Source organism: Bombina bombina, chromosome 2 (assembly GCF_027579735.1).
Source record: "Bombina bombina isolate aBomBom1 chromosome 2, aBomBom1.pri, whole genome shotgun sequence".
Classification (NCBI taxonomy): domain Eukaryota; kingdom Metazoa; phylum Chordata; class Amphibia; order Anura; family Bombinatoridae; genus Bombina; species Bombina bombina.
Window position 1 is genome coordinate 927230326 of NC_069500.1, and position 23466 is coordinate 927253791.

At 35.9% G+C, this 23466-nt stretch overlaps 2 protein-coding genes across 3 annotated transcripts in view; one reads left to right on the forward strand and one right to left on the reverse strand.

Moving 5' to 3' along the window:
* Window positions 1-250: 250 nt before the first annotated feature.
* HNRNPDL (heterogeneous nuclear ribonucleoprotein D like) lies at window positions 251-4667 on the reverse strand. 2 transcript variants are annotated; one of them, XR_008400701.1, is made up of 9 exons: window positions 4514-4667; window positions 3824-3992; window positions 3578-3739; window positions 3195-3326; window positions 2446-2566; window positions 2105-2275; window positions 1521-1600; window positions 1054-1157; window positions 251-541 (listed from the first exon to the last, which is right to left on the reverse strand). XR_008400701.1 is itself a non-coding variant. In XM_053703355.1 (8 exons), the coding sequence occupies exons 1-7, from the start codon at window positions 4588-4590 to the stop codon at window positions 1533-1535; spliced, it is 900 nt and encodes a 299-aa protein (XP_053559330.1). In that variant the 5' UTR covers window positions 4591-4667; the 3' UTR covers window positions 251-541; window positions 1521-1532. The 2 variants fall into 2 exon arrangements, 1 of the variants encoding a protein (XP_053559330.1); XM_053703355.1 differs by lacking the exon at window positions 1054-1157.
* Window positions 4668-5144: 477 nt separating this feature from the next.
* ENOPH1 (enolase-phosphatase 1) overlaps window positions 5145-23466 on the forward strand; it is a 150070-nt gene continuing 131748 nt past the window's right edge. Inside the window, exon 1 of the mRNA XM_053703356.1 lies at window positions 5145-5304. Coding sequence (XP_053559331.1) covers window positions 5197-5304 — 108 coding nt within the window. The 5' untranslated portion in view covers window positions 5145-5196. The remainder of the gene's footprint in view (window positions 5305-23466) is intronic.

Genomic DNA, 23466 nt, shown 5'->3' on the forward strand with positions numbered 1-23466 from the left:
ATTAGAACATCCACATAAAAGGGTACAAAATAAAAAGTATTACAAATCTGTAATATGCTGAGATATCAGGTTTTGACGTTCCCTTTAAATATTTATCTCAAGTTGAATAGAATATCCTTGAATTGAGAAATGTTCTACTTAAGTTTAAAAAAGTTAATGTTGCACTGGGCTAAATTTTCAGCTCTGAATTTATACTCAAAAATAGGAAAAATGGCAAAACAAATTTAATAAATTAAGTCTAAAGCATAGATACAGAGAAAAAAAATTTCCCATTTTTTTTATTACAAATATTCCATCATTAATGCACCGAGTCACGAGCATTTATACACATTAACACATTTTGTAGAACATAAAACTTCTGCATTTACACAGAAAAAAAAAAAAAAAGTTTAAAATAAAACCCAATAAAAAAAGCCAGTACTATATACACAACAAGACAAATGTCTTGTTTTCAAATGCAAGCCCTCGCACTGAAGAGTATTTCAAAGAGGACCCTTCCTGCATGGACGAATGTGATTGTTTACTCCTTATCCATTTCTGCCTACAAAACAAAGAAACGTGTGTTAATTTTTCGTTAGAGAATTTTAATCTATTAAATAATTATATATAATCATATGCACATTTAGACAGGCTTGACAAGGCAACCCCTATGCTTTTCGAGTTGGGCTTAACATTACTTACTAAATGACATCCAGAGTCGGACATGTTTTTTTCTAGAAAAAAATTTAAACTTATAGTCATGGCCTGAAGATGACTAGGTTGCACCTGATCAAGACAGTCCATCTTGTACATATGATTTTAAATTCTTGCCCCTTAATATAAAACATAAAGCTTCTTGACTGTAGATTTCACTAATAGCTATAAAGAAAAGCAAGCATTTAATACTCATTAAAACAGAAGATCAAAAATGATTAAGCTGTAAAAGAAATCTACTTTTAACTCCTGCAAAAAACAATTTAACGTTAAGACTTTCAAAAGATTAAAAAGCCAAAGTCTTTAGTTGTTTCCCAGTTTAATCTTTACGCTGGTACATGAAGTTGGAAGAGACCATACCACAGGACAGCGATTTCAGGTGTATGCCTTGCGCTCTGCCCACAACGTGCGACACCAGAGATAGACGTGGTCAGGGTGACACACGGCCTGCAATGAAGTTCCCGCTGGCGGGTACAAACAAGGTATAATGTCAGCGTTAGAAGACAACATTCTTCTTTACCTTAAGTTGTACCCACTTCAGTACTTTACCTGGTATTACTTTAAAAAATTCTTAATTATTCCTTAGATCACTTGGCTTAAAAAAACCCCATTTTAAAAAAAAAATTCTTCTGTATTTAAAAAAGGGAAACAATTAAGGCTGCATCTTTAAATTAAGTGCTATAAAACATCCTATGCAAGTGTTAAGGGCTGTTGGAAAAGTTATCCAAAAGATTAATTTTAAAAAAGTCAGTCCACACACAGTTTAAAAGTTATCTTTATTAAAAGCTACCCAATGGTAAAGATGTGACCTCATTCTTAATACACACCTTAAAGATCCATTAGTATGGTTGATAGTTGTTTTGATGGTTTCCTCCTCCTCTTGCTTTGCCATATGTGCTCTGCTGACCTGGGAAAACAAAAAACACCTTTTAAAAAAAATGTGCTTAAGACAAAAATTGAGGCTCTACCTTCTTCCCTTAAAGTTCCTAATCTGCTACACATACTGGCCTAAAATAATGACTTCCTTTAAAAAAAGCCCTGCTTTAATTTTGAGACTACCTATACAGTGAACACAGCACACTTAACACCAGAGGTCATGTTACTACTTGGAAAAACCACACAAACCACTTGTCAATCAGTATATTTTATTTGCATGACCAGTGTTCTGTATGGCACAGTCCAACAGACCTCGTCATGAAACCATATTTTGAGCATTGGTACATCAATTTTTTCATGTGATTTTTGCATTGTTATATGGCAGAATCACACTTATTACAGAAGATACCCTTTTCAAACCAACTTTAACAGTAAAGCAAAATGCTCTGTTGCATAAAAAAAAAAAAAAAAAAAAAACGAAATACCACCTTGTCATTCAACACAATATAAATTTTAAGGTGCTAAGATGTCATACCACTATAATCTGTGTATCCCTGATTGTATCCTCCATAACTTCCATAGTTGTAGCTAGGATAATCATAGCCACCATAGTTATTGTAGCCTTGATCATTGTAAGAGCCGCTGTAATTGTTGTAGCCTTGATCATAGTAGTTGTTGTACCCTTGATTCCAATTCTGACCTTGACCTAGGAATTAATGCAACGTTTAGCACAACTCTGAACAGTAAACTGTTACAAGCGACGTGTAAAAATAAACTTACAGCCAAGTCACCAAATTCACACAAACATGTAACAGCCACCTAGAAAAAGTGTCAGCTCACATGGCAGCTGAACTCAGATCATGAAACTACATATACCTCTGCCTCTGGAGCCTCCTCTGCCAGATGGTGCACCTCTTCCTCCTGCACCACCACCTCCACCTCTTTGTTGCTGCTGCTGTCTGTAAACTTCTTTGGGCTGCGCAACTTTTATTTCACACTGAGGATTAAAGAGAACAAAATTAGACCATACTAACCAGGTACTCCACAAATGGCATTCATTTCTGACTGCAGAACCGCTAAACCATTGCTTAAACTCAAGTATTTTATGGAATTAAAAAGGATTAGCACTAATTTAATAGATTAAGGTAAAGGCATGGAATTACAAAGAGTGCCCACCTACACACTGTTCTTAAAGGGAAAGGAAAGTCAATTAAACTTGCATGAATCAGATTCATCATGTCATTTTAAAACACTTAAAATGTGCTTCTACTTTCAAAATGTGCTCTGTTCTTAGTATCCCTTGATAAAAAAAAAAAAAATGAATATGCACATAGCATACACTAGTGGGAGCTGCTACCAATTGTTGCCTGTATGCATTTGTCTCTTGTGATTGGCTAACTAGATGTTAGCAGCTTCCTGCCAGTAGTGCAATGTTGCCTATTCAGCAGTTGATAGATAAGAGAATGAAGCAAACTGGAAAGTTGTTTTAAAATCATATGTTCTATCTGATTCATAAAATAAATGTTAGGCTTTACCATCCCTTTAAGGCGGCAACTCCAATGATATTTTAACAGTACAACAACTTACAATCACTATGCAGAAGAGAATATGAATATCTATCTTACCTTTCCTGAACCAATCTGATGAAATCTACTCTCTAAGAGTTTTTTAACTGGATCTTCATCTGCGTATGTAATGAAGCAAAAACCCCTCCTTTCATTAGTCTTTGTATCAATGGGCAACTCAATGTTTTCAATCTGAAACAAAAAAAAAATAATGTAAACCTATAAACAGAAAAGTTAAAGCCTTTAAGTAAAAATCGAACTAGTTTAATATACCATTAAAGATCTATTTTGCATGAAAAATGTTAAACATATTTTAAATAGCTATTACATTCAAAATAATGATATGGCAAATACACCCCCCCTCATCAGATACAACTAAAAGTTTATTTAAAGTATGTATTACTCATGAATTATCTGTTGACATATTAGACTAATAGTCTTACCTCTCCAAACGCTCCAAAATATTCCTTGATCTGTTCCTCTGTAGTATCTTGGCTAAGACCACCAACAAACACTTTTTTTGGAGGCTCTTTCCCCTTCAGTGCTTTTGCTCTTTTTGGATCTATAAGCTTGCCATCAAGTTTATGTTCCTTTGTTTCTAATACCTATATGAAGAAGATAAATAGTCAGAACAATGTGATTATATCACAAAATTAAAGTAAACACAAATTATATCTACAGGCACTTACTTTGTCTACACTCACTGCCTCTTTAAAAAGGACAAATCCAAACCCTCTGGAACGCCCTGTCAATGGGTCAGTCTTAATTGTACAATCAACCACTTCACCAAAACGAGTCAAGTATTCTGTAAGGTCTTTCTTACTTGTATCCCAGCTCAGACCTCCAATAAACATTTTCCTGGAAAAAAAAACACAAAAAAAAAACTTAATATATAAAAATAAAAGCACCAGGAGCTAATTCTAAAAAAACATGTCCAACTTAAATGACGACTTTTATATAAATAAACACATCAGTCACTTGCTTGAGTAAATCTTTTTTAGAGTTAAACCTCGGCTCTAACGCTAGAGGCCGCTAAAGGCAGGAATTAAGCCGTGACGTCAGGATCCATCGCGTCGCGCTACATGATACCTAAAACAACCCCTCGCCCACTAGTTTTCTATTGGCTGGTAGTGACGAAAAGCACTCAGGCTGAAAAGACGCTACGCAGATTGCATCACGTCGAATTTCGGGTTCACGCATTAAAGTACTCTGTAGGGCGTAATAATGGCGCACACCAACTTAACGATACCTTTATGTAGACATGTATAAGTGAGCTGTATAAAGTTTATTATCTAAGCCATCTTACCCGTATTACAATTTATGATGCACCCACACTAAACAAGGGGCCTCCAAGTGTTAGATATCAAAATAAAACTCACCCCTCATCCTGCTGATTTTTGCTTGCGTTAATCTTGGAGCCCTCGGAATAATCTTCCACGTTGTTATAGCCGGCCATTGCGACGATAAAAAGAAAACAAACAAACGTCTACACACAAAACACCTCTCCGAACACTACAACGGAAAAGATCTGCGATTAGCCCTCCCTCCCTTTATATAGCAAAGTAACAAACCAATGACGGTGCCGGGTTTTCGTGACGTTGCATGTCTGCTGATTGGCTGGAGTGTGGTAAAGGGGGAGGTTTAGGTGTGTGGTTTATGGCGGATGTTCCCTTGGAGTAGAAAAAGCGGACAATGGATTCTCGTGTGCAGGAAGGAATTAGGATAATGGCGGATCGTCGTAAAACGTCTAAACAAAATATGTTCAATAAATGGTTACAAACACACCCTTGTTATTGATTTATTGTATACACACGTTGTAACACTTAGCAGATGTTTAATAAATATTTATGAATGGCGTGAGTTCAATCAATTTCTTATGCGAACACTGACTAATAATTACGCTCAATTATTTTCATATATAGTGCGGTTTCGTCTAGTAAGGGCCATGGATAACGTCATAAGATTTACCTGAAATTCACAGTTGTATACGGCGTCTCTACCGAAAGCCCCCTCCCCTGTAATACAGTTTCCGCCGTGGTGTGCATGCAGGAGGAGGTTTTGTATGGGTGATGCTGCTTGTGGAGTAGAAATGGTGCTTCCTGTACCGCCATCAGTCTCTATCATATTATTAGATATTGAGGGCACCACGACCCCAATTACGTTTGTAAAGGTGAGGTATATTTTGTGATATTATAGTATTATACATAAATATTATATATATTTATACTTTGTACAGGGTAATTGAAACGTATCTGTGGTCAAGTACGTATGCATTTTTTCACGTTTTACCATTATAATTCTACTGGACACAATGCGTCTGTGTGTAGGGAGGAGGTACATCCTCCCCCACATATAGATCAGTAAATAATTATTGATTCTATTCTTGGTCCCAACCTATGGGGGTTGGTTAGTACAGCAAGACTTACAGTATTTATTTTTGGTGGGTATGGTTTTTTTTTTGTGATGGACTTTACAACATATTTGGTAAACATTGGCCTAATTAACATTAGGGAGGGGGGCAGGTTACATGCTACCCTGGTATGCAAAAGTTAAAACTAAATGTATTTTATAATAGAAATTATATTGGTTTACATTGTATTCAAAACTGAAATTGTCAACAATTATGAATCATTGACTAAAACTGAATTAGTTGTAGAGCCTTGTGCCAATACCTGATTTATAAGGTAATAGGCATAACTATGTACATTTTGCTACTTTTTATTTTATAGGCCTTTGGTGCTTATAGATAGGTTAAAAAAATGCATGGATGCATTTCAGTTTTAAATACAAGTATATTTGCAATCTATTTCCATCTGGAAAATTGCTTCTAATATAAGTTATGACTGTCAGTGGCATACACACATTGCTAATGGAAGTATAAAGCAAAATTGCTTTTATTTAATATTTAAATGCACCCATGCATATCTGAATTTTGACCTTTTTTATATTCCTTTAACTTTGCTAGTGTTCAATTCATTCTGCTTGCATTTCTGTCTTAATCGTGGAAGAAGAAAAAAAGTTTTCATGTCCTTTTTTAAATGCTTTGGCTAATCAATTTAACCAACAACGTCTAATACCAGATTGAGCTTTGTTAAAGGGATACTAAACCCAAATGTGTTTGAGCATGCAATTTTAAAAAAAAACTTTCTAATTTAATCATATTAATTTTTTTCGTTGTTCTCTTGCTATCTTTATTTATAAAGCAGGAATGTGAAGCTTAGGAACCAGCCCATTTTAGGTTCAGAACCCTGGATAGCGCTTGCTTATTGGTGGCTATATTTAGCAAATCAAAAAGCAAGCTTAAACCCAGGTTCTGGACCAAAAATGTGTCGGCTCCTAGGCTTTACATTCCTGCTTTTTAAATAAAGATAGCAATAGAACAAAGAAAATAGCAGTTTAGAAAGTTGCTTAAAATTACTAAATCTTTGGGTTTAGTATCCCTTTAACTTCTTCTAGATTATAAGCTCCTACTGGAATAGGGCCCTCAATTCCTCCTGTATGTGTTTGTAAATTTTGTCCTGTCTCTTACAATTCTTATATTGTTTGAATTGTATCCATGGACAGCTGAGTATAGAGTTACAGGCTTACCAGTATTCAACTGGACGGTCCAGCCTGGAAACTTACATGTGTATTTTCTTTTTTTATTCTCTGAGTGTTAGCTAAGTGTAAAAGGCCTCCTATGCCTCAACACATTACATGTATAGAGCAGAAAGAAGTGAGGGGCAGTCAGGGGAGATCAGACCCCGTCTGTTTACATATGTTAAAGTGATGGTAAACTCTCCTCTTTTAAAAATCAGATCTGGAATGTAAGCGCTATTTTAGATGGGGTTTTATTCATCATGTGCAATGAAGATGCGCTATAACTTAGTTATTAATATAGATATGAAATTCAAATACCCCACGTTACACCACCCACTTAAATTTTCCTGTCAGCTAAATGATTGAATTACTCTCCAATCAATGCTCTAGCTACAACAAAAGTGCCATATGGGGAGAGCACTGATTGGACAACAATTCAATCTGTTAGCTCACAGAAAAGTTTACTTTTGAAAAGGCGGAGGAGCATGCAGTATTTGAATTTCATATCTATATTAATAACTAAGTTATACTGCATCTTCATTACAGCTAATGAATTAAACTTCATCTAAAATAGCGCTTACATTCCAGATCTGATTTTATAAAGGGGAGAGTTTACCATCACTTTAATGTCAGCCACAGAGATACAATTATTTATTTGTATTTTACTGGCAGCTAAGGGCTAAAATGACTGGCCAGTTGTGAAAAATATACATGATGGGGGCAAAGGTAGACAGATTGTCCAGTATTTTTGTGGGGACAGCTGTCAACCCTAGATGAGCACAAACTAACACATCACCCTTTACCATCTGCTTTAGGGACTTGTAATGTAGCCTGATAGTTGGTACAGTGTAAGCAAGTAAATTAGAAGAAATGATGCATTATTTTGCAAAAAAGCGACATATAGATGATACAATAAAGGGAACACCATTCAAGGCTTCCATCACACATCGCCTGGCTGTCTGACAAAGGGACCTAAGTTTCCTGAAAACTAGCATTTTCCTCATTTGCTATTACATGCATCACCATCTAAATCACATTTATTGTTGTTATTATTATATTATAAACAATACTTTATACCTTCTTCATACTAATAAGGAAAATAGCTATGCATTTAAAAAATAAAGATATTTAGATATAACACTGAACCCAATTTTTTTCTTTCATGATTCAGAAAGAGCATGACATTTTAAGCAACTTTCTAATTTACTCCTATTATCATTTTTGTTTAGTTCTCTTGATATCTTTATTTTAAAAGCAGGAACGTAAATCTTAGCAGCCAGCCCATTTTAGGTTCAGTACCATGGATAGCGCTTGCTTATTGGAGGCTTACATTTACCCACCAATAAGCAGGCATAACCCAGGTTCTTAACCAAAAATGGGCCAGCTCCTATACATCACATTCCTGTTTTTTTAAATAAAGATAAAAAAAGTAAAAGTGATAATAGGAGTAAATTAGAAAGTTGCTTAAAATTGCATGCTCTATCTATATGAAAGAAAACAAATTGGGTTTAGTTTCCCTTTAAGACTTGAGTAGGAACATCCTAAATCTTGTCCCCAATCTGCCTGCTGGACAAAAAACTATTTCATTGATTACTGCACATTCAACCATGCCATCTGTTCATACGTCTGTTGCATTGTAAAAAGGACTACTCCCAACCATTTGCATATCCAATGCCTGTTCTTTGTTTCTGTTGGGTGAACACTCATGTATTGTGAGTCATGTGTATTTACTACTGTACCTTAGGAGCACAGTTCTGTTATGTCTCTGTTATTTATGTTGAGTATATTTTTAAATGTGTTGCAAATATTTGGTTATAAAATATAGATTAGTGAAATAAAAAAAAAAATGACATTGACTTATGCCTCTGTTCTAATATCACTCATGGTTTCAGAAAATACAAAGTAACCAATTTTCCAAGGCAGCTGACAAAATCAGCATTTCTAGGGGGAGGGAGAGAGGAATCGGTCAAATGGGCTATTTCATTGCTCATAAATATCCCACTGTCTTTTTTTACCTTTATTGCAAAATTTAACTTTTCCATATCAACATATACAGTAGTTACAGTTTTAAGTATATTTCAAAGCCTATTTACACGCTGAATATATACAATTTTGCAAAGTCTATTGAAATGATACCTCGCTCATAGAATTTACCAACAATTATTCACTTCTTCCAGAAACATGGGAATACTTTTCACTTTTAAAGTCCATTGGACTAACTCTTTAATCATAGTTTCCACCACCAATTATTCAAAACTTCAAAGATGGGGGGAGAAAAAATAAATAAAAATGTTGTTTTTCTACTTTTTTTTTTTTTTTCTCTTCCCTCCCCCAAGGGCTAGATTTATTAAAGCTGAGGCGTACAGGGGCGCATATACGCGCCCCTGTACGCCTCAGCTTGCCTGTGGCGGGGCGAAAATACCTGCAGGTATTCGGCATTGTGCTCGCGTGCAATCCTGCCCGCGCACAGCCAATCACGCGCGGGCAGGAGCTGTCAATCTCCTCGGTCTGACTAGACCGAGGAGATTGAATTTTGCCAGATTAGAGGTGGCGTAGAGGCTCAGGAAGCAGCGGTCTGGTGACCGCTGCTTGATAAATGACGGCGAGCAAGTTCTTGAGAGAACTTGCTGCCGTAGGGGCTTAATAAATCTAGCCCCAAATCTCTAGAAAGGTCAAACCCATTTGATCTCTTCCACATTAGCTATCTGGTTTATTTGATTTCTAAAGCCCATATATAGTATACATTTCCCCCAGGTTTTAATATATTCCCATAATCTATTTGTCTTGTTTATATTATAGTAAGCTTCCAAAATTGTGTGTTTGGATAGATTTTTTTTTTTTTACCTGTTTAATTGATGGAATTTTCTTCTTAATTCCAATGTATTTTTTAAAGATGCAGCAATAACAATCATTAAACATGTAATCAAATGTTTAGTCATAGAGAAAAAAAGTTTTCAGTAATTCAGTATATTTTCACATATAGTTTCATGGGTGCAGCATACACTCTGTTGAGGGCTGCACACTGGCTAGGATATAATTTCCCTTCTAACTAAAAAAAAAGGTAGAGAGATCCTTATAGGGGCCTAGTTATCAAGCCGTCAACCTCAAATACGCTGGAATTCCGCAGCGTATTTGTGGCGAGGCTGATTCGCCTTAGTTATCAAAGGCTCGAGACCGGCAAAAGTAGAATTTTGTGACGTAAGCATCGATCCGCCGGACTCAGTCCGACACAGATCGATTCTTACGTCACTCCAGATGTTCCGCACACAAGTGCGGCACATTCTCACTACTTTTGCTAGCTATCAAAAAACTAGCAGGTACGCTCGGCACTTTTACGGCCCAGCGTACCTGGTTTTCAATCTGCCAGCCTGGAGGCGGCGGATCCCATAGGAATCAATGGGAGTCTGACCATAGCGAAAGTACAAGTTCGCTGCTGACAGACATCCCATTGATTTCTATGGGAGATGTCTGCACCTAACACCCTAACATGTACCCCGAGTCTAAACACCACTAATCTGCCCCCCCCTACACCGCCGCAACTAAATAAAGTTATTACCCCCTAAACCGCCGCTCCCGGAGCCCACCGCAAGCTACTCTATACATATTAACCCCTAAACCGCCACTCCCGGAGCCCACCGCAACTATAATAAATGTATTAACCCCTAAACCGCCGCTCCCTGAACCCGCCGCAACCTATATTAAATGTATTAACCCCTATCCTGCCCCCCCTACACCGTCGCCACCTATAATAAATTTATTAACCCCTAATCTGCCCCCCCTACACCGTCGCCACCTATAATAAATTTATTAACCCCTATCCTGCCCCCCACTACGCCGCCGCCACTGTCATAAAATTATTAACCCCTAAACCTAAGTCTAACCCTAACCCTAACGCCCCCCTAACTTAAATATTAATTAAATAAATCTAAATAAATTAACTCTTATTAAGTAAATGAATCCTATTTAAAACTAAATACTTACCTTTAAAATAAACCCTAATATAGCTACAATATAAATAATAATTATATTCTAGCTATCTTAGGATTTATATTTATTTCACAGGTACTTTTCAATTTATTTTAACCATGTACAATAGCTATTAAATAGTTATTAACTATTTAATAGCTTACCTAGCTAAAATAAAGAGAAATGTACCTGTGAAATAAATCCTAACCTAAGTTACAATTACACCTAACACTACACTATACTTTAATAAATTATTCCTATTTAAAAATAAATACCTACCTGTAAAATAAACCCTAAGATAGCTACAATATAATTAATAATTATATTATAGCTATCTTAGGATTTATATTTATTTTACAGGTAACTTTGTATTTATTTTAGCTAGATAGAATAGTTATTAAATAGTTATTAACTATTTAATAACTACATAGCTAAAAGAAATACAAAATTACCTGTAAAATAAATCCTAACTTAAGTTACAATTAAACCTAATACTACACTATCATTAAATTAATTAAATAAACTACCTACAAATAACTACAATTAAATACAATTACATAAACTAACTAAAGTACAAAAAATAAAAAAAGCTAAGTTATAAAAAAATAAGTTACAAACATGTTACAAATATTACAACAATTTTAAGCTACTTACACCTAATCTAAGCCCCTAATAAAATAACAAACCCCCCAAAATAAAAAAATGCCCTACCCTATTCTAAATTAAATAAATTTCAAAGCTCTTTTACCTTACCAGCCCTTAAAAGGGCCATTTGTGGGGGCATGCCCCAAAGAAAACAGCTCTTTTGCCTGTAAAAGAAAAATACAACCCCCCCCAACATTAAAATCCACCACCCACATACCCCTAATCTAACCCAAACCCCCCTTACAAAAACCTAACACTAATCCCCTTAAGATCATCCTACCTTGAGTCGTCTTCACTCAGCCGAGCCACCGATGGAACTGAAGAGGACATCCGGAGCGGAATAAGTTAATCCTCCAAGCGGTGCTGATGAAATCTTCCATCCGATGAAGTCATCATCCAGGCGGCGCTGAAGAAAAGTCTTCGATCCGTCCGATGTCATCTTCAAAGAGGCGCTGAAGAGGTCTTCTATCCGGGCGAAGTCATCTTCCAAGCCGGGTCTTGAATCTTCCTTCCGCCGACGCGGAACCACCTTCTTCACCGACGGACTACGACGAATGACGGCTCCTTTAAGGGACGTCATCCAAGATGGCGTCCCCTCAATTCCGATTGGCTGATAGGATTCTATCAGCCAATCGGAATTAAGGTAGGAAAAATCTGATTGGCTGATGGAATCAGCCAATCAGATTGAGCTTGCATTCTATTGGCTGTTCCGATCAGCCAATAGAATGCGAGCTCAATCTGATTGGATCAGCCAATCAGATTGAACTTGAATCTGATTGGCTGATTCCATCAGCCAATCAGATTTTCCTACCTTAATTCCGATTGGCTGATAGAATCCTATCAGCCAATCGGAATTGAGGGGACGCCATCTTGGATGACGTCCCTTAAAGCAGCCGTCATTCGTCGTAGTCCGTCGGTGAAGAAGGTGGTTCCGCGTCGGCGGAAGGAAGATTCAAGACCCGGCTTGGAAGATGACTTCGCCCGGATAGTAGACCTCTTCAGCGCCTCTTGGAAGATGACATCGGACGGATCGAAGACTTTTCTTCAGCGCCGCTTGGATGATGACTTCATCGGATGGAAGATTTCATCAGCACCGCTTGGAGGATTAACTTCTTCCGCTCCGGATGTCCTCTTCAGTTCCATCGGTGGCTCGGCTGAGTGAAGACGACTCAAGGTAGGATGATCTTCAGGGGATTAGTGTTAGGTTTTTGTAAGGGGGGTTTGGGTTAGATTAGGGGTATGTGGGTGGTGGGTTTTAATGTTGGGGGGGGGGTTGTATTTTTCTTTTACAGGCAAAAGAGCTGTTTTCTTTGGGGCATGCCCCCACAAATGGCCCTTTTAAGGGCTGGTAAGGTAAAAGAGCTTTGAAGTTTATTTAATTTAGAATAGGGTAGGGCATTTTTTTATTTTGGGGGGGGTTTGTTATTTTATTAGGGGGCTTAGATTAGGTGTAAGTAGCTTAAAATTGTTGTAATATTTGTAACATGTTTGTAACTTATTTTTTTATTTTTTGCAACTTAGCTTTTTTTATTTTTTGTACTTTAGTTAGTTTATGTAATTGTATTTAATTGTAGTTATTTGTAGTTAATTTATTTAATTAATTTAATGATAGTGTAGTATTAGGTTTAATTGTAACTTAAGTTATGATTTATTTTACAGGTAATTTTGTATTTCTTTTAGCTATGTAGTTATTAAATAGTTAATAACTATTTAATAACTATTCTAACTAGCTAAAATAAATACAAAGTTACCTGTAAAATAAATATAAATCCTAAGATAGCTATAATATAATTATTAATTACATTGTAGCTATCTTAGGGTTTATTTTACAGGTAAGTATTTATTTTTAAATAGGAATAATTTATTAAAGTATAGTGTAGTGTTAGGTGTAATTGTAACTTAGGTTAGGATTTATTTCACAGGTACATTTCTCTTTATTTTAGCTAGGTAAGCTATTAAATAGTTAATAACTATTTAATAGTTATTGTACATGGTTAAAATAAATTGAAAGGTACCTGTAAAATAAATATAAATCCTAAGATAGCTAGAATATAATTATTATTTATATTGTAGCTATATTAGGGTTTATTTTAAAGGTAAGTATTTAGTTTTAAATAGGATTCATTTAGTTAATAAGAGTTAATTTATTTATATTTATTTAATTAATATTTAAGTTAGGGGGGCGTTAGGGTTAGACTTAGGTTTAGGGGTTAATAATTTTATTACAGTGGCGGCGGCGTAGTGGGGGGCAGATTAGGGGTTAATAAATTTATTATAGGTGGCGACGGTGTAGGGGGGGCAGGATATGGGTTAATAGGTTTAATATAGGTTGCGGCGGGTTCATGGAGCGGCGGTTTAGGGGTTAAACTATTTATTTAGTTGCGGAGAGGTGCGGGATCAGCAGGATAGGGGTTAATAATTTTATTATAGAGGGCGACGGTATGGGGGGGGCAGGATAGGGGTTAATACATTTATAAGAGTTGCGGCAGGGTCTAGGAGCGGCGGTTTAGGGATTAGTAACTTTATTGAGTTGCGGGAGGCTCCGGGGGCGCCGGTATAGGGATAGAACAGTGTAGTTTAGTGTGAGTGCTTAGTGACAGGCTAGCAATAAAGCTGGGAAAAAGCCGAAGGGCAGCGAGATCGGATGAGTGATAACTGTCACAGTCCGCTGCTCATCGCCCCGCGGCTTTTTGACAGCTTTATTTGATAACTTAGGCGTATTTTTTCAGGTCCGCGGCGGCGAAGGTAGGCGAGCTTAGGCGGGCGTATTGGGCCGGCGAAGCAAGAAAAGTAGACGGCTTGATAACTACCCCCCATAGTGTGCTTCAGTTTGCTGTTCACAGTAACTACTACAAATAATTTAAATGTTACAAGGTGTCTACTTTAAAAACATGCATTTTCTTTATTGGTTTTTACATCTTTTCACTTAATGGCAAATGCGCGCGCACATATATATATATATATATAAAAAACAGATTAAAGGACCTGTTTTTTTGAGCATCTTGTCCGGACATGTGAAGTAATAGCGTATAAAAACAGCAGCTCTGCAAATACCATATGAAGTTTAAATTTGCAGGCAATTGTAGTAACATGGCCAAGTAGATGAGGGCTGTTAGGAGCACATAAGGTGGGCTATGTCTGACGCGTTTCAGCTCCTATGGAGCCTTACTCATAGACTGCATAATGCCCACTTCAAGAATGCAACTTTAAAAAGGCTGACCTAACTTGTTATTGGTTGTAATGGGGCCCAATTCATGCAACAGGTGTGTACATACATAGGGGGAGGGGGGACTAGATGTTGCGAGCTTGATTAGAGTGCATGTTGTTAAATGTAACATATATAGCACTCACACACACTCATAACAATGTGTTTAATCGTAAAGAATTAAAGACATAGAAAGGATGAATGTGAATAGATAGTGATAGTTGTAATATTAACAACAATCTTAGGGTGACCCATCTTTAGGTACATTTATGATTGACGTTTGTATTAGTATTTTGATCTTGACTATTATATTATCTTATTACACCCCTCACATTTTTGTAAATGTTTTATTATATCTTCATGTGACAACACTGAAGAAATGACATTTTGCCACAATGTAAAATAGTGAGTGTACAGCCTGTATAACTGTGTACATTTGCTGTCTCCTCAAAATAACTCCACACACAGTCATTAATGTCTAAACAGTTGGCAACAAAAGTGAGTATACCCCTAAGTGGAAAGTCCAAATTGGGCCCAATTAGACATTTTCCCTCCCCGGTCATGTGACTTGTTAGTGTTACAATGTCTCAGGTCTGAATGGGGAGAAGGTGTGTTAAATTTGGTGTTATCGCTCTCACACTCTTTCATACTGGTCACTGGAAGTTCAACATGGCACCTCATGGCAAAGAACTATCTGAGGATCTGAAAAAAAGATTTGTTGCTCTACATAAAGATGGCCTAGGCTATAAGAAGATTGCCAACACCCTGAAACTGAGCTGCAGCACGGTGGGCAAGACCATACAGCGGTTTCATAGGACAGGTTCCACCCAGAAGACGCCTCGCCATGGTCGACCAAAGGAGTTGAGTAAGCATCATATCCAGAGGTTGTTTTTGGGAAATAGACATATGAATGCTGCCAGCATTGCTGCAGAGCTTGAAGGGGTGGGGAGTCAGCCTGTCAGTGCTCAGACCATACGCCGCACACTACATCAAATTGGTCTGCATGGCTGTCGTCCCAGAAGGAAGCCTCTTCTAAAGATGATGCACAAGAAAGCCTGCAAACAGTTTGCTGAAAACAAGCAGACTAAGAACATGGATTGCTGGAACCATGTCCTGTGGCCTAATGAGACCAAGATAAACTTATTTGGTTCAGATGGTGTCAAGCGTGTGTGGCGGCAACCAGGTGAGGAGTACAAAGACAAGTGTGTCTTGCCTACAGTCAAGCATGGAGGTGGTAGTTTCATGGTCTGGGCCTGCATGAGTGCTGCCGGCACTGGGGAGCTACAGTTCATTGAGGGAACCACAAATGCCAACATGTACTGTGACATACTGAATCAGAGCATGATTCCCTCTCTTCGGAGACTGGGCCGCAGGGCAGAATTCCAACATAACGACCCCAAACACACCTCCAAGACAACCACTGCCTTGATAAAGAAGCTGAGGGTAAAGGTGATGGACTGGCCAAGCATATCCCCAGACCTAAACCCTATTGAGCATCTGGGGGGAATCCTCAAATGGAAGGTGGGGGAGCGCAAGGTCTCTAACATCCACCAGCTCCGCGATATCGTCATGGAGGAGTGGAAGAGGAATCCAGTGGCAAACTGTGAAGCTTTGGTGAACTCCATGCCCAAGAAGGTTAAGGCAGTGCTGGAAAATAATGATGGCCACACAAAATATTGACACTTTGGGCCTAATTTGTACATTTCCACTTAGGGGTGTACTCACTTTTGTTGCCAACGGTTTAGACATTAATGGCTGTGTGTGGAGTTATTTTGAGGGGACAGCAAATTTACACTTATACAGGCTGTACACTCACTACTTTACATTGTAGCAGTGTCATTTCTTCAGTGTTGACAATATATAATAAAATATTTACAAAAATGTGAGGGGTGTACTCACTTTTGTGAGGTATTTAAAGGAAGACTAACCACCTTCATGGTTTCTAGCACCCCACCCCCCAGTTGCTTAGGTGCTCTCATTATAGGACATTGGAAGTGTGTATAAAGCCATTCTTAAATGCATAGTTGAAGCAGGAATGTTATAGCCCAGAAAGGCATCACATTGCAGTGTTAGGACCAGTCAACATTGGGACACCTTGTAAGTTGGTGACTGGCTTAAAGGGACAGTATACACTCATTTTCATATAACTGCATGTAATAGACACTACTATAAAGAATAAGATGCACAGATACCGATATAAAAATCCAGTATAAAATGGTTTAAAAACTTATTTAGAAGCTCTCAGTTTAGCTTTGTTGAAACTCCCCCCTCCCCCTTCTTTTGCATATGAAAAGACCCTTTACACAAACAGGAGCAAGCTGGAGAAGGTAGCTGACAGTATTCTCATAAAACTTTGGGGCTTGGTTAGGAGTCTGAGAATCAGAGCAATGTTATTTAAAAATAAGCAAAATTATACATTTTTGTAAAAAAAAAACCCCTTTATGGGCTATATAAATAGATCATCTAGAAAACATTTATGCAAAGAAAAAATGAGTGCATAATGTCCCTTTAAGCAAAATATGGCCATATTGTGCGACTAAGATCCCAATTTTGAAATATGAGATTAGGTGATTTTTTTTTTTTTTTTGCAATATTTAAAATGTTTTGATAATATAGAAGTGGATGTGCGGCAATATTCTATTTTGTGTATGTATGTATGTATGTGTGTATGTGTGTATATATATATATATCTATCTATCTCTCTATCAGTAACGAATATCCAATAAACCAGGGTGTAACAACAATAGCAGTCTCAGAAAATCTGCACTTACTGGATTTAAAGTGAAAATAATACTTTTATTGCAAAGTGATGTTTTGGGGTCCTTTACCCCTTCATGAGACCAAATGAAGGGGGTAAAGGCCACAAAACTTGACTTTGCTATAAAGGAATTATTTTCACTTTAAATCCAGTGAGTGCAGAGAGAGAGAGAGAATGAGAGAGAATGAATATCAGTGTCAATACATATATAGGCATATCTATAATATACTTACAAATACATCTTTAGCAATATATGTGTATGTATCTCTATGTTAATGTACTTTGGCAGCTTTTTTCTTTCTTTCTAACACCTGAGATCTCATATCTTTGAGCCCTTATAAATTTTTTGCGAACAGAGGAAAAACACAGAGCAACCCAGGATTCAAGCGTAAAATAATTTTATTACAACATCACACACACATATAAAAACATACTTACAAGAAGTATGTACTTGATAAGCACATAAAAAGTATTTTGATGATAAAAATCCACCAGCAGCATACACAGTAGCGTGATAGCGTGTTTTGGTAAAACAGCGTGTCTGCGGTGTTCAGTATAGCCGATTCAAACAGCCCGCTAGTGTTCAACTGTCTTGCTACGGATGCTCTGTGTGACCAAAAACCCAACGTGTTTCATCCGGTATCGTCCGGACTTTTTCAAGGGATAATTAGGACTCCCTGGGTCATCATTTAAATAGTCATTTGTGTAACCTTATTGGTCAGAGAGGATTGGCTATATATATATATATTATTATATACAGTTTTGTTTACAGTTCACTTTAACCAGGATGTTAAATATATAACAGATATATAATAGATTTACACTTAATTTTGTTGTGTGGTATATTTTCACTTATGTATGATGACAATAGTTTGACGCCATTATAATGAGCACACTATTAGAATTAATGCATTTATATTTTATTGCTCACATCTATTTGCTCTATATAATGATGTATTTGATTTATTTTATGTATACAGAGCTCCTTTGTTGTGTATTTTACACTAGGCTTTGGATAGCCAGTACTTGTTTATTGAGGATCACCATGACAACTATTTTTTGAATTTTGGCGCAATTTTCTCAATGGGGGAGGGGCTGGTTGTGTTTAAATTTTCAGTTGAATGCAATTTTTGTTTGTCTGAGGAAGGGGAGTGTGTCCCCGAAACGTCACGCTTGATTTATTAAAAATTCTTCATTAAAAGACCAGAGAGTGCTTTCCAATATATATATATATATATATATATATATATATATATATATATATATATATATATATATATATATATTACAGTGGGACCTCGGTTTACGAATTGAATTCGTTCTCTGGGACGTTTCTTATTGCGAAAAATTTGTAAACCGAAACACGGTTTCCCATAGGAATGCATTGAAAACCAATTAATGCGTTCCGGAGGTGAGAGAAAAAGTCAAATAAAGTCTACAAAACCTGCTGCAAAAGGCTCCAATGGCTCCAAAAGGCTCCAAAATTTGCTGCAAATGGCTCCAATGGCTCCAAAAGGCTCCACAACTTGCTGCAAATGGCTCCAAAGGGCTCAACAACTTGCTGCAAATGGCTCCAAAAGGCTCAACAACTTGCTGCAAATGGCTCCAAAACCTCTCCAACTGCTACCCACACTTCAGTATGCAAGGGCAAACCGGGACACTTGTTTCGTATTGCGAAAAAAATTCGTAAACCGAGGGGCAAACCGGAACATTTGTTTCGTATTGCGAAAAAAATTCTTAAACCGAGACAATTTTTTTCAAGATTTTGAATTCGTAAACCGAAATTTCGTATACCGAGTCGTTTGTAAACCGAGGTCCCACTGTGTGTGTGTATATATATATATATATATATATATATATATATATATATATATATATATATATATATAATCACTCTTCCTTTTTTACTTATTGGTAACATCGGCCAGTTTCAAAATACCGATATAAATTACATAACATTCATAACAATAACTGTGTATAAAAAATGTTAAAAATAATAATTTTTAAAATTTTATAATTTTATAAATAGATAAAAAAAATAGTAATAAATCATTAGTTCTGTATAGACTCCATGACATGATAAAAACTGTTGAAATCCTAAATGAGCAATAAATAAATAGTAATACCTGCTATTCATATGAAAAACTCATGATGTCTGTGTGTTAGACTGTACCACAAAATAATCAAGTCTCAAGTCAATTGATAGTTATTAATAATAATAAGAAGTGAGTTACAACTAATATGTCGGTGTGATAGACAAATTCAGAGATACTAATATTATTGATAAAAACAAAATAACAAAAATCTATATTTTAAGGTCTATTGGTAACAACACACAAAAAAACATACAAGTAGACAACACGTTGAATAATTGTCTCTCTATACCAAGTGGAACATATAAATGTAGAAAAACGAACTGTAATATGTGCAACTATATCTCTAAAGGAAATACTTTTTTAAAATTTTAACAATACAAAACAGTTTGAGATAAAGTGTAGATGCACCTGTGAATCGACATATGTAGTATACCTCCTTAAATGTGGGTGCAATTTGATCTATGTAGGATGTACAAAACTCAAGATTAGGAAAAGATTTAGTGAACACCTATATAACATATAAAGAAGGCACTACAGAGCCATAGTGTGTCTAATCACTTTAGAGTAGTACATGGTAAATGTGAAAGAAGAATCTCTATTCAAGTAATAGATTGGATCCCTCCAAATACAGGGAATGGACTCTTAAAACTAAGACAAAAAGAGACAATATGAATTAAAAATACTAATAGCCTACACCCTAGAGGTCTAAACATAGATCTAGATATACAAACCTTCTTATGAATTTACTATAGGCACAATATTATGTACTAGTTGTTGAGTGAATAGAGAGATCATATTTATTTAAAATATAGATTTTTGATTTTTGTTATTTTGTTTTTATCAATAATATTAGTATCTCCGAATTTGTCTATCACACAGACATATTAGTTTTAACTCACTTATTATTATTATTATTATTATTAATAATAATAATAACTATCAATTGACTTGAGACTCAATTATTTTGTCGTACAGTCTAACACACAGACATCATGAGTTTTTCATATGAATAGCAGGTATTACTATTTATTGCTTTTTTAGGATTTCACCAGTTTTTATCATGCCATGGAGTCTATATAGAACTAATGATTTATTACTATTTTTTTTATCTATTTATAAAATTTTAAAATTATTATTTTTAAAAAATTTTACACACACTGTTATTGTTATTAGAATGTTATGTAATTTATATCGGTATTTTGAAACTGGCCGATGTTACCAATAACTAAAAAAAGGAAGATTGATATGTATAAAAAGCCAATCCTCTCTGACCAATAAGGTTACACAAATGACTATTTAAATGATGACCCACGGAGTCCTAATCATCCCTTGAAAAAGTCTGGACGATACCGGATGAAACACGTTGGGTTTTTGGTCACACAGAGCATCCGTAGCAAGACAGCTGTTTGAATCAGCTATACTGAACGCCGGAGACACGCTGTTTTACCAAAACACGCTATCGCGCTACTGTGTATTCTGCTGGTGGATTTTATCATCAAAAGACTTTTTATGTGCTTATCAAGTACATACTTCTTGTAAGTATGTTTTTATATGTGCGTGTGATGTTGTAATACAATTATTTTACGCTTGAATCCTGGGTTGTGCTGTGTTTTTCCTCTGTTCGCAGTCTCTTCGTATTTGAACCTGTCAAGACGCTCAAGCTCCATAGACGGCAGCACCCAGCTTGTTTCGTATTAGGATCTTCAGTGGATCGAATTATATGAACTCTTTGTTTAGGACAAAAGCCTTTTGGAAATACTGCAAGTATTTGGTCATGACGTTCACCGTGAACTGGCTAACATAACTGTATAATCCTTAATAGTGGATAGTAGTATTATTTTTGTGGCTACATAACGATTTAGTCTAACAATCATTTATTTGTAACAGCTTAAAATTGAAGGTTTAGCCATTTTTTTAAAACATTGTGTACATACGATTATTTGCGGCCGAATGTAAACACTTGAGATATGTGTCTTATCTTGTAGTAGGTGTATAGCCTTAATCACTGTTTTTGGATATCCACATAGCGCTGCTTTATAATTTATTAGTCTTATAATTTTTTTGTGCAATATTAAAAAATAAATAAATATATATATATATATATATATATATATATATAATAATTTTATTGGACAGTGTTAATATGAGAGTCTAATCAGAAACTATTTATCAAACAACAAAATGGACACTGATCAACTCCCCCCCCCCCCCCCCATGAAATAAACAGTGAACAGTGATTGTGACAGCAAGTTTAAATTTAGGGTAATTCTTCCCCTTCTTTTTTTCAGAGCTGATCTCCTATATAATCAGCACATAATAATTGCAGACCAGGTAACTTTAGTGTCCAACTGGGGTACATTTACAATTTTAAATAGTGTGTTAAAGGGATATGAAACGCACATTTTTTTTTCTTTCATGATGCAGATAGAGCATTTCATTTTAAGCAACTTTTTAATTTACTAGTATTAACACATTTTCTTGATTCTCTTGGTATCTTTATTTGAAAAAGCAGAAATTTAAGCTTATTAGCCGGCCCATTTTTGATTCAGCAACTGAGTAGCACTTGCTGATTGGTGGCTACATTTAGCCACCAATCGGCAAGCGCTACCCAGACTCTGAACCAAAAATGTGCAAGCCCCTAATCTTACATTCCTGCTTTTTCAAATAAAGATACCAAGAGAATCAAGGACAATTGATAATTGGAGTAAATTAGAAAGTTGCTTAAAATTGCATGTTCTATCTGAATTATGAAATTATTTTTTTTTGTTTCAAATCCCTTTAATTCCTAGGAAGACTATTACCAGGAGAACACACAGAAGACAACTCTCTTGTGTTTGTAATATTTAAATTTTACACTTCTAATGTATACGAGGCACTTTACTAACATATGACTTTGGAACAATATGTGTGTCTGCACTACTTCAGACAGTAAGATTAGCCTGAATAGCATGTAAAATTATATTATTTTAATACTGAAGAAATACGTGGACAGTTTTAGTTTCCCTAACTTACTTTAGTTTCTATAAAGTAATAGGCCGCACCATGTTACAACTTACATTTCCCATATTTAATCTTTTCTGTTGCAGAGAATTAGAGACATTTAAATGTTTAAGTCATTTTATCAGGGATTTTGGACCTTTTTAACATTGCTATATCCCTCTCAGTCATAGTTTGCACACTTTATATGTCTCTAAATGTCCTCCGCTAAAAATACTATATTAGGGAAACTTAAAGGTACAGTGAAGTCATATTTAGACATTCATGATTTAGACAGAGCATAGAATTTTACACTACTTTTCAATTAATTTCTTTTATTTAATTTGTTTCCTTCTCGTCTTCTCTTTTGCTGAAAGGTTTATCTAGGTAAGCTGAGGAGCAGCAAAGAACCTAGGTTCTAGCTGCTGATGGCTGGCTACATATATATACTGATTATCATTGGCTCACCCATGTGTTTGGTTAGAAACCAGTAGTGCACTGCTGCTTCTTCAACAAATTAAACTAATAGAATTAAACAAATTTGATAATAGAAGTAAACTGGAAAGTTGTTTAAAATTGTATGTTCTACCTAAATCGCAAAAGAACATTTTTGGGTTTCAAATCTCTTTACGTTTTGACATTGTTATACAACGTTGTGATTTTTTTTTTTTCATGAAAAAAGGTTACGTGAAAAATATTTCAATTGAAAGCAAAACTAACATGTTTGTGTACAATTGACAAATATCTATTGCCCACTGGCTCATAGTATAGAGTCCCAGAGTGGCCACATTTATTTTTTTTTTTTGCAAATATGCGCCCAATTTACTAAATTGTCGGCATGATTTACGGCCACATCGGGGCTCTGTATAATTCTGACCAACAACCACAGTAGTTTTCATATCTAAAGTATGAATATGAAAATTTTTATAAACCAAATCTTGCAGCCTTAGAATACCTCTGTATTACATGCAATGAAACTTCATCTACCCTAAAAAGTTGGTGCTTCAGTCTAACTGGGTATTATTAACAGAACCAGAAATTTGGAAACTGTAATCAATCTTAATTGAACAGTGCCCTTTTGCTGCTTGTAGTGTGTGCATGGTATAA